The following is a 12040-nucleotide window of genomic DNA, read 5'->3' on the forward strand; positions in this document are numbered from 1 at the left end:
CCTTATACACAGAGGCACTGTCATGTTAGAATAGAAAAGGGTCCTGTCCAAACTGTTGCTATAAAATTAGAAGCACACACTTCCCTAGAATATCATTATATGCTTAAACATTAAGATTTATACTCATGGACATTACTTAAGTTGTCAAACCTGTTTATTAGAAGGGGGTGACCCAATACTTTTGTCCATATAGTGTACTCACAGACTTAATAGATTTACATTATGTTTGTTTGGGTTTTGTTGTTGTTGTTTTTCATCACACCTTTAATGCCCGCTTTTGCACACACAGTGAGACTGAATGTTAAAACAGAAATGGAAAACAAAACCACAGACACAAGAATTCAGAATTGCAGTTTTTATTGCTTGATCAGAACCAGTACATGAATGTGGTTTCACGCAAACAAAAGCTTTATAGTGGAGGATTACTCTTCATCATGTCCTTTCTGTAATAAGAGAGGAAAGAGAATGTAGGTATCATAGTAGTGTACTATATCAGATTTTGTAATTGGACAGAAAAAAATACCTTGGATCCTGAATCACGGCTCTTGGCTCTCAGCTTGTTGACCTGAGATTCAGCAATATCAGCCCTCTCCTCTGCCTCATCCAGCTCATGCTGCAGCTTACGGAACTTGCCCAGATTAGAATTGGCCTGTTCCTCCTGAAAATCACATTAACAAGAACATATTGTTAAAAATAATACAGAGACAACAATACTTCAATATCCAAGTGGCATTGTTTACTTACAGCCTCCTCAGCAGTTCTCTTGTAGGACTTGACCTTCAGCTGGAGTTTGTCAACAAGGTCCTGAAGACGTGCCAGATTCTTACGGTCCTCCTCAGTCTGTAAACAGTGGGTACAAAGTGACTTCATTGTCATCGATATGGTATGACTTAAACAAAAAACAACAACAACATTTATTTGTATGACAGTGACCTGGTAGGTGAGCTCCTTGATGCGTCTCTCATATTTCCGGACTCCCTTCACAGACTCGCTCGCCTTTCTCTGTTCCAGCTCCACCTCGTTTTCCAGCTCTCTCACCTACCCAAACCAAAAAATTATTTTAAATTCACCAACTCTGAAGCTCTGAACACAAATATTAATGAACAGCACTAATAATCTTTACAAAAAGTACAAATAGATATTGCATCATTAAGAAACGAGTTTGATAAACTAACCCTGGCTTCCAGTTTCTGGACCTGCTTCTTGCCTCCCTTCATGGCGATCTGCTCAGCTTCATCCAGACGGTGCTGCAGGTCTTTGATGGTCTGCTCCATGTTCTTCTTCATGCGCTCCAGATGAGCACTGGTGTCCTGCTCCTTCTTCAGCTCCTCTGCCATCATGGCAGCATCAGTGATGGCCTTCTTGGCTTTTTCCTCAGCATTCCTGCACTCCTGCACTGCCTCCTCAACCTCAGTCTGAAGCTGAGTATTATCTCCCTCCAGCTTCTTCTTCTGATTCAGCAGGCTAGTATTCTAAACATAGACAATATTGACATTCATATAGTCTCTAGATGATATTATGTACTAAGAGAGGGCTTGAAGTTTTTGTTAGTGTGAATATGTGGACAGATGTGTCATACCTGAGAATGCAGGAGCTGAACTCTCTCACTGACGTCCAGCAGTTCCTGTTCGGCCAGTTTCCTTCCTCTCTCAGTCTGTTCCACCAGGGATCTCAGCTCGTCCAGTTCAGCCTGCATCAGATTGTTGCGTCTATCCACGATGGCGATGTTCTCTTTGAGATCATCATTACCACGCAGAGCGTCATCCAGCTGCAGTTGGGCATCCTGTGAAGGACAAGTTTTACAAATTAATAGGCTGAAGAACGATATTGGAATTCACTGAAGAGTCTTAAAATCTGAGTTGAAGATTCATCATACTTTAAGATGTCCATGAAGACCCTTGAGTTGCTTCTGGGCTTCTGATGCCTGTCTGTTAGCCTGGCTGAGCTGAATCTCCATCTCATTGAGGTCTCCCTCCATCTTCTTCTTCAGTCTGAGAGCTTCATTCCTGCTGCGAGTCTCTGATTCAAGTGAGCTCTGCAGGGTATCAACCATTCTCTGCTGGTTCCTCTTGGCCTGCTCCATCTCTTCATCTTTCTCAGCCAGCTTACGTTCAATATCAGCCTTTACTTGATTGAACTCCAGTTGAGCTCTCAGGATCTTTCCTTCCTCATGTTCAAGTGAGCCCTTTCAATGTGAAACAGTTTTAAGTCCTTTGTCTTAAATCAGCTTTATGTGACCAAAAAAGACATGATAATTTAAGGTTACCTCAGCCTCCTCCAAGGCTGTCTGGATCTCTGCTTTCTCCTGCTCCAGCTGCTTTCTAATTTTCTCCAACTCATGTATGCTTTTTCCTGACTCTCCAAGTTGCTCAGTGAGGTCAGAGATTTCCTCTGTTAGACAGAAAAATAACTGTAAAGCAAATTTATGCTGAAGACATCATCCGTTAATTCTGCAGGTAACCAAAAATATAGTTACCTTGGAGGTTCTTGTTCTCTCTCTTCATGGTCTCAAGATGATCCAGGACTTCTTCATAAGAGTTCTTCAGTTTGAAGAGTTCAGTGCTAAGAGATCTAGACTCTTTCTGGGCACTTTCTAGTTCAGTCTGAGACTCCTCATACTTCTGCTTCCACTCAGCCAGGACCTGTTAGGCATTTAATTAGGTGTTTATTTAATGTCTAATAAAATTATTAAAGTAAGACAAAAGTAAAAAAAAATATTCACATTAATTTGTTGCATTACCTTGTCAAAGTTTCTTTGCTTCTTGTCCAGAGCAGCAGCAGCAGCATTGGATCTCTCCACATCCACCATGAGATCTTCAATCTCATTCTGCAGCCTGTGTTTGGTCTTCTCCAGTGAGGAGCATTTAGCATTAACAGCTTCCACAGCTTCTTCTGCTTCTTGAAGACGCTGAGCCAATTTTTTCCTAATTGTGTCAGCGTGGAGATTTTAAGTATTGGTTAGAAATAATGATGAAAAAAATATAAACATAAAACCAAGTAGTATATTTCCCATTACTTACTTAGCATCCTCCAGCTCCTCAGTCCTCTGGATGGCATCAGTTTCATACTTGGTTCTCCACTGAGCCACCTCAGAGTTTGCCTTGGACAGACTACGCTGCAGCTCAGCCTTGGCTTCTTGCTCCTCCTCAAACTGCTCCCTCAGCAGATCAGAGTCGTGACGAGCAGACTGAACTGCATGGGCCAGCGCATTCTTAGCCTGAAAGAACAAAATAGTCAGTTACTTGGATGTGGTTTCTGGTAACAAAAAGGATTCAACTTCTGGAAAAACTTAAATGGATTGCAGAACAAACCTTGATTTCCTCTTCTAGTTGTCTCTTGAGGTCTTCAATCTGCTGAGTGTAGGACTGCTTGCCTCTGGTTAACTGAGACACCAGGGAGTCTTTCTCCTCTAGCTGTCTGGACAGTTCACCTGAAATGGCAAAAAAAAAAAGTTTTATAGTTATGACTAATTTTAATTTTTTAACTGAAAATTGTAATTAAAATTGCTAGATTTTGTAACCTTACCATTCTCAGTTTGCAGCTTGGCTTTTTGCATGGTGAAGTCATTGATTGTGCGCTGGCCTTCCTCAGCTTTGGTTCTGTACTCACTCATCTGGTCTTCCAGAGTTCTGCACATTTTCTCCAGGTTGCTCTAATAAAATATAATGAGAAAGTGAGTGATATTGATTTTACGTTGCAGTCTCATGTAATCTGTCTTATTTGTTGCCACTAACCTTTGACTTGACAATCTGCTCCATGTTGGAAACCACATCATCAAGCTCTAACTTCAGTTCGCTCTTCTCTTTCTCCAGCTTCTGCTTCACTCTCTGAAGGTTGTCGATCTGCTCTCCCAGATCAGCTACACTGTCGGCATGTTTCTTCCTCAGTGTAGCAGCGGTGGCCTCATGTTGCAGAGTGGACTCTTCAAGGTCTCTGCGCAGCTTCTGGAACTCAGCTTCACGTTTCTTGTTCATCTCAATCTGGGCAGCAGTGGCTCCGCCAGCCTCCTCCAACCTCTCACTGATCTCCTCCAGTTCTCTGGACAGATCAGCTCTCTGTTTCTCAACTTTAGCACGGGCAGCTCTCTCAGCCTCCAGCTCTTCCTCAAGCTCTTCAATACGAGCCTAAAAATGGAGAAAATTGAAGGATTTGGAATTAATCCTATTGAATTTACATGATTCATTTATATGATTCATTCTTGTTTGGTTTAAATATACCTGCAGCTCCTTCAGTTTCTTCTGGAGCTGGGCACTAAGGGCTTGTTCGTCCTCAATTTTGCTGTTGAGCTGTCCAATTTCAAAGTCCTTCCTTAAAGGTGATATCAAAAAAATTGAGTGATTTAATTATATTTTTTCCAAATAAATTTTTTTTTTTTTTAAATATTCTTACTTCTTTAGCTTCTCCTCCATTTGCTGTTTATCATTTTCCAAGTCCATAATGCTCTCCTGGGTTAATTTTAAATCACCTTCCAGCTTTCTCTTTGCCCTCTCAAGATCCATGCGCAGCTTCTTTTCTTGCTCCAAGGATCCCTCAAGCTTATTATATAAACTATAATTAATATGCCTTGTCTTGTGAAACATCACATATCATACTTAAGGTGTTTAGAGTGAGATTTTGTGGTACTCACATCATCCACTTGTTGCTCCAGCTTGGCTTTGGCTTTAGTGAGAGTGTTGACTTTGTCTTCCTCACTCTGGAGGTCATCCAGCGTTTGCTGATGGGCCTCCTGCAGAGCTTTCTTCTCCTTGGTCAGCTTAGCAATGATTTCATCAAGTGCTGACATTTCCTCTGTGAGATTTTTAACCTAAGCAAAAGAGCATTAGATCGGTAAACACTCAAAAATGTGTAATGCTGACAAATCTATAAAAGGTATAACCACTAACCTTGTTCTCAGTGGCATGTTTCTCTTTCTCCACTTTGGCCAGAGTGAGCTCAAGATCGTCAATGTCCTTCTTGAGCTCAGAACATTCATCCTCCAGCTTTCGTTTCTTTGCAACCAACTCTGCATTCATTTCCTCTTCATCCTCCAGTCTCTCAGTCAGTTCTTTGACTTTGGCCTCAAACTGGATCTTGCTCTTGATCAGACCCTCACATCTCTCCTCAGCATCTGCAAGATTATCTTGCTCCTATCAGAGCAAGAAAAAAAAGAGAATTTATAGACAATTTAGATTTTTTTCCTCTTTATTTTTTGGATTTGTGAAAAGAGAAAAGACGTTTTTCCACGTGAACTTACAGACTGCACTGAAAGCTGAAGGTCATTCTTCTCTTGGAGTAGAGAAACCATCTTTTCTTCAAGCTCCTTTCTGCGGGCTTCAGATTTGGCGTAAGCCTCCTTCAGCTTGGTGAATTCTTCCTTCATGTTGGCCATTTCTTTCTCAGTCTCAGCAGATTTCAGCAGAGGCTTAATCTTGAAGTAGAGCTTCATCCAGGGCCAATTCTTGACACCCATGAAGGCACGTACGTTCCACTGGATAACCAACAAAGAATCTCTGCAAAGTAATTCAATGTATGTTAACATAGACAAAAGTGATGGATATCTTCTTCAATATAATAAGAAGACGTTACAATTAGGGGTGTAGCGATACACGTATTCGTATTGAACCGTTCGGTACGAGGCTTTCGGTTCGGCATGCATTACAAACCGAACGATTCGTTAGACTAATCCTATTACAGCATATTATCCTATTAGGTTAGACTAGTGCGTGTGCGCATAGAGAGTGTGTTCTTTCACTGCACGATTCAGTCTATTAAAATGCATTTAGAATGATCACAAAATTCAAGATATAGGGGCAGAAAATGTAGGCCTATATATTTACATAATTTCATATAGTTAATCAATATCACAGTAGAGTGCCGTTTTTTCTCTCCAAAAATCAGCATGATTACAAAAGATTTTTACAGCAGTTCAATAAGCAAGAAGTTAATTGATATTGCCTGTTTTTGCTCAGTTTTGCCAACAAAAATAAGTCCAAACACAGGCACAGCACTGTTTTGCGTCTCTGAGCAACATGTTTAGTTCCTGAATTAATCGCCTGTTAAATGATTCGGTTCAATCGCAACGAACGACTCACTTGTTAACAGTGACTTGCTGCCACCTGCTGGCGGTTTTAATTTCACATTTAAAGTATCTTTTAATTTTTTTATTAATTTCAAACATCAGTTAGTTGCCAACGTTTTATGTTTAAAATATCAAAACATTTATGCATTTGTAACTGCAGTTTAAAGGCATTACATGTTCCTCTGAGCTGTGTTAAACATTGTGTAAAATCATCTAACTGCCATTCAGAAGCAACTTCTATGTTTCTCTGCATTGCAAAGGTGAATTTTGTCAATACTGACTCCATTTGCTTGGCAACAGCCCAAATGTCTTATTGACTGATTAAATGTAAAAAATTTACTCAAAAGGTGATGCACACTTTTAGAAAAAAAATGGTTTATAAAAGGTAAAAAATGCCCATAAAAGGTAAAAATCAATTTAAAATTATTGGAAAAGATTAATCTGCTACATGATAATAGGCAACATCAACTGGAATACTTCAAACTGGAGCTGTTTTTGTTTTATATGCTGCTAAATAAGACACCCCAACAAGTAGCTCCATCATTGTTCAAAGTAAAAAAAAAAATAGTTTTAATAAATAAAAAATTAGCATTTTTTTATTTTTGCTGTATCGAAAACGTACCGAACCGTGACACCACTGTATCGTATTGAACTGTGAATTTTGTGAACCGTTACACCCCTAATTACAATTACACTAACCTGCGCTCAACAATCTTCTGGAACTCCATTCTTGAGAGAATACCGCGAGCTCTTGCTTGAATCCCAGTAATGATGAGAGCAAGACGGTCATCTCGCATCTCTTCAAGGGTACCCAGGAGACCAGCCTTGAAGAACACCTTTACAAAATATGTCAATATTTATTTATTATTTTTTCTTTACACTATTATGATAATTTGAATTGGCTAAGTGAAGAGAAATTTTGTTAGAATATTTTATACCTTAGTATGTCCTAATTTATACTGGCTGTGGTCAAGGTCCAGTGAGCCCAGCAGTTTCTCAGCAGCTTTCTTGTTGTCAATGAACTGACCCTCAGGGATAGCAGATGGGTTCAGAATACGGTATCTAACAAGAGGTACAAAAGTAACAAAGTTTTACCCCCTGTGCATTAAAATGCTTAGTTGAGTGTTTATTTTAGTGTCTCTTTCAGGTTTTTCACCTCTGCTTGAAATCTCCATACAGGATCCTGTTGGGAAATCCCTTTCTGCAGATTCTGATGCCCTCCAGGACACCGTTACAGCGCAGCTGGTGCATGACCAAAGGATTCTCCATCGCTCCAGGAGTCTTAGTCTCATTGGGAATCAGGCAACGCACAAAATGAGGGTGAGTCGACCTCAAGTTGGTCATCAGCTTGTTCAAGTTCTCCTGTGATTGAAAAATAAACCATAACATTGTAAGGTATGCAATTTTGAACTTTTTGTTTAGATTATTTGTTTTAATAATCCTTACCCTGTGAAGGGCTGACACAGTCTGGAAAGACGAACCCTTCTTTTTGCCACCTCCTTTACCACCTTTGGCATCTTGGGCTGAAACCAACAGAAAATGTGAAATAAAAGTGTTTTAGCATGTCACATTACAGTTCAAACCATAGAAAAAAAAGTATACTGAATTCGGGTTGGGTACCGAACTCTGTACATTTAAGGGTACTGACCGAATTGAATCGGTACTACAGAGTACCGATTCACATTAAATTATTTAGTACCAGATTTCGGTACCTGAGAACACATTTGGGCGTTCTTTTTGAGAGAGAGAGAGACCTCGTGACATGATGTCACTCCTGCAACTCTTTAAAACGCAATACACAGGGAAAACCGAAATGTTCTGAAGTGTGTTTACATTTCTAGGGCCCTATTTTTCAAAATGTTGAAATTGAGAGTTTTGGACTTATTTTTTTCACCGAAATAAATGTTTTGTTATTACACAGAGTAAAGTACCGAAAAAAGGTACCGGTACCGAATTTCAGGTACCGGTACCGTACCGGTTAAAATGTGAACGGTACCCAACCCAATACTGAATATGCTTTACTGAAGATCAGTACACACCTGAGTCAGCCCCAGCATATCCAGCAAACAGGAATGACAGCAGCTTCACAGTAGACTTTTGGAAGAGTCCAACCACAGTCTCATTAAGAGGGTCCTTGTTCTTCACCAGCCAGTTTGAAATGTTGTAGTCAACAATGCCAGCGTAGTGAACCAGGGAGAAATGGGCCTCTGGTTTACCCTTGACAATTCTGGGTTTCTGGAAAGTAGGATTCTTCCCCAAATGGTTGTCATAAAGCTTAGCTTTGAATGTTGCATCACTAGCTTTAGGGAACATGCACTCCTCTTCAAGGATGGACATGATACCCATAGGCTGCAGAGAACAAAGTATAATGGAAAAAATATAGTGTAAATAATATGAAAAAGCGAGAACACACAAAACACATTTTTTAATTATAATTAATATTTCTGCACATAAACCCACCTTTTCAATTAACTCAATACAAGCCGCTAAGTCCATGCCAAAGTCAATGAACTCCCACTCAATACCCTCCTTCTTGTATTCCTCTTGCTCCAACACAAACATGTGGTGGTTGAAGAACTGCTGCAACTTCTCATTAGTGAAGTTGATGCACAGCTGCTCAAAGGTGTTGAACTGCAGGTGGAATATATTATATAATCACATTGGTCAAACAGGTTGCACTGCTTGTTTTATTTGTTTTAGAATAACAAAAATCCATTGATGTCGTCTTACATCAAAGATCTCAAATCCAGCAATATCCAGCACACCAATGAAGTACTGGCGAGGCTGTTTGGTGTCCAGTGATTGGTTGATTCTCACAACCATCCACAAGAACATCTTCTCGTACACTGACTTTGCCAGAGCACCAATAGAGTAGTACACCTGAAAGGAGTGGAAGAACATTAAAAAACATTATTAAAATATAGCTTTTTTTTTGTTTTGTTTTAACGTGATTTCCAAGCTCTACATTTTACATTATATAAAGTTTCTTCACCTGTTGGACACTCTGTCCCTTGGTCACCCACTCATTTCCTACTTTAACTCTCGGGTGGCACAAACCCTTGATGAGATCAGCAGAGTTCAGGCCCATCAGATATGCTACTTTGTCAGCATCTTGTGAAGAAAAGTGGTTTGTTTCAATTTAGAACCATTTATTAAAAAGTCACCAGTGGCAGTGTGGTAATGATTGTACACCATCACTTACCTTCAGTCCCATCAGCCTCTGCCTGTTCCTCTCGTTGCTTCTGCTTGAACTTCATGTTGCCGTAGTGCATGACGGCACCAACCAGCTTGTAGATGCCTGCCTTTTCATCTGTAGTGAAGCCCAGCACATCAAACGCATCCTGCCATTTGAAAGCAGCATGACAAAGCAATAATATAAGTCTACTTTTATTATCCTTTTTGTGGCACTTCACAACGGTTCTAATTTATGTATATTTTGTTTGATATAGAGATATGTTACTAACGTCAGTGGCAATCAGCTCTTCAGCATCATCAATGGATGCCACTTGTGTCTCTCCTTGGGAGATGTAGGCGTAGTCATAGGGGTTGTTGGTGATGAGCAGCATCTCTAAGGAGAAATGGGAACATAGATCAGAAAAATACTCTTCTAATTAGAAACAGTAATGTAATAGATGTGACGGGTGATTTTACCCAGCAGTTCTGGTTTCTTCTGAGACAGGATCTGGTAGAAGATGTGGTAGTCTCTCTCAGCCTTGAGCTGGTAAGTGACACGAGACTTCTCCAGCAGATCTAAATTAGGAAAATTCACAAAGTTATTGCTGCATTAAAAATATTTGTATGTATTACAGTTTTACAATCATAACCATGATAATATAAAGCATACTCACAAGTTTCAATATCTGCAGAAGCCAATTTTCCACTTACACCAAAGTGAATTCGGATAAATTTACCCTGTTCAGTTAGAAAAATAAATAATTAATAATCACATAATTTTTGTTTTATATCAATTATATGCAATATACACCATTTGGACACAATGCGTTCTCCACTATGAGGGAGGACTTACGAATCGGGAGGAGTTGTCATTTCTGATGGTCTTGGCATTGCCAAAGGCCTCCAGGGCAGGGTTAGCTTGGATGATTTGATCCTCCAGAGTACCCTATAAACAAACCATATCATTTTTATCCATATCAAGTAATATTCATATTGTTTATTTTAGCACAGGTAGTTTTGTGGCTATATTCACCTTCTTCTCAGAAGCTGCATCTTTTTTCCCAGTTACAGCAGCAATGCTGGCAAAGTACTGGATGACTCTTTTGGTGTTCACAGTCTTTCCAGCACCGGATTCTCCACTGTGGATTAAAACAATTGACATTTTTATCATTTAAACACATTAAGTACATTTAATTTCACAAAAAAGTGAGGCTGAAATCACTTACGTGATCAGGACTGACTGGTTCTCTCGGTCTGTTGGGTGAAATTCACAAAGAAATTTTTTTTATTCTTTGTTTTATGTATAATATTTTATCATATCAAGTTGTTTAGTTGAATAAATGTGAAATACAATTCTAACCTGAAAGCATGTACTGGTATGCGTTGTCAGAGATGGAGAAGATGTGAGGAGGAGCTTCAGTCCTCTTCTTTCCTCTGTAGGCTTTGACCACAGAGGAATCATATACTGGCAGCCACTTGTAGGGGTTGACAGTGACACAGAACAGCCCTGAATAGGTCTGTAATGTGACAAATGAATAAGTTCGGTACAATTATACACACAAGTAATTGTGGTAGATTGATTTAGACTCTCATTCATCACTCACGTAGATCATCCAGGCTGCGTAACGCTCTTTGAGGTTAAACAGCACAGCGGGCTCGTGCAGGAAGGTGAACATCGCCATGTCCTCAATTTTATCAAACTTTGGCGGGTTCTGAGGGTGAACATCAATCTCCTTCACAGTTACGGTCTGTAGAAGCCACACCAAAATGTTTTAGCATTCACACTGCAAATCTATTCTACATTGATACCATTGCTGTGTATAATCAGTCCAAAGATTAGACCTTACCTTTCCAAATTCAGTCTCAACAGTGACTTTGTCACCGTCTCTACTGGTGATGGAGGCTTTGACATACTCAACCTCAGGATCAGGAACAAAGCATTCCTTCTTCATGTCGAAGGGCCGAGTTTGGGCCTCCAGACGCTCCTTGTCTGACTTGCGCAGGAAGGAAGCAGCAGAGCCAAACTCTGCCATGACGGCGTCAGACATTCTGAAACCTAGAAGCAAACAGCCTTATAAATATAACGTCCTTCTTTGACAAAAACTGCACAGAAGCACTATCAACACGTAACTGGCATCACTGGCATTTCAGTACTGTAGATAAAAAATTTTAGGAGATGCAAAACTTCTCACCTTGTGTTTGTCAAACTCTGTACACTATGACTGCAGAGCTGGTGTTACTGTAAGGACGAAACAATAGACTCATTATTGTTTCAGAACAATGATAGGATTCTGATCATTAACCCAAAATTGTAATGGTTATATCTTTATGTATCAGTTCTGGAAGCAGTGATTGTGAGGATTGTCCAGGAGATCTTCCTTGGTCTTTCTGCTTGGAGGCTCTTACCTTGGGTTGTCCTGTGTGTTGTGTCCCTCCAGAGTTGATGCTACCTTTTTATAGGGAGTCACTGATCCCAAAATGGTGGTACATTGTGGATACCCCACCCTGGTCCTGCTAAATAAACCTTCAAATGATTGAATGGCATAGGATGTTCACCGGCAGTTTACATATATGGTGTGATGTAACAATAGGCTTAAAGGAGGAAGGACACCCATGTTGCTTTAAAGATTCATCAGTACCATCCTAATCAGGAACTCCTTTTACGACGTTGTCTCAGGTCAAAAAGAACAACAGTAGTTTATTTTGGGTCCCCTCCTTATAGAGCAGAACACCTCTTGACGTTTGAGAAATGTGAACCTGTCATGGTATGCTACAACAATTTTTATTGTCTTGCTCAGCCTCTCCGTT

At 40.0% G+C, this 12040-nt stretch overlaps 1 protein-coding gene across 3 annotated transcripts; it reads right to left on the bottom strand.

Moving 5' to 3' along the window:
* Nucleotides 1–422: 422 nt before the first annotated feature.
* LOC306864938 (myosin-6-like) lies at nucleotides 423–11280 on the bottom strand (the record flags this gene model as incomplete). 3 transcript variants are annotated; one of them, XM_079409250.1, is made up of 37 exons in its annotated part: nucleotides 423–443; nucleotides 524–658; nucleotides 745–840; nucleotides 934–1038; nucleotides 1176–1472; nucleotides 1580–1783; nucleotides 1877–2185; nucleotides 2267–2391; nucleotides 2477–2642; nucleotides 2741–2924; nucleotides 3021–3217; nucleotides 3312–3430; nucleotides 3526–3652; nucleotides 3735–4124; nucleotides 4218–4308; nucleotides 4390–4535; nucleotides 4628–4804; nucleotides 4884–5126; nucleotides 5234–5489; nucleotides 6758–6894; nucleotides 6997–7120; nucleotides 7215–7420; nucleotides 7505–7566; nucleotides 8098–8407; nucleotides 8519–8689; nucleotides 8789–8938; nucleotides 9051–9169; nucleotides 9261–9399; nucleotides 9523–9626; nucleotides 9710–9808; nucleotides 9907–9970; nucleotides 10086–10178; nucleotides 10266–10371; nucleotides 10459–10486; nucleotides 10593–10749; nucleotides 10837–10980; nucleotides 11080–11280. In XM_079409250.1, the coding sequence occupies 37 exons, from the start codon at nucleotides 11278–11280 to the stop codon at nucleotides 423–425; spliced, it is 5802 nt and encodes a 1933-aa protein (XP_079265376.1). The 3 variants fall into 3 exon arrangements, with proteins under 3 accessions (XP_079265376.1, XP_079265375.1, XP_079265374.1); XM_079409249.1 differs by having other exon boundaries at nucleotides 7505–7575; XM_079409248.1 differs by having other exon boundaries at nucleotides 7505–7581.
* Nucleotides 11281–12040: the final 760 nt, after the last annotated feature.

This window comes from Barbus barbus (genome assembly GCF_936440315.1).
Source record: "Barbus barbus genome assembly, chromosome: 46".
NCBI classification, from domain to species: Eukaryota; Metazoa; Chordata; class Actinopteri; order Cypriniformes; family Cyprinidae; genus Barbus; species Barbus barbus.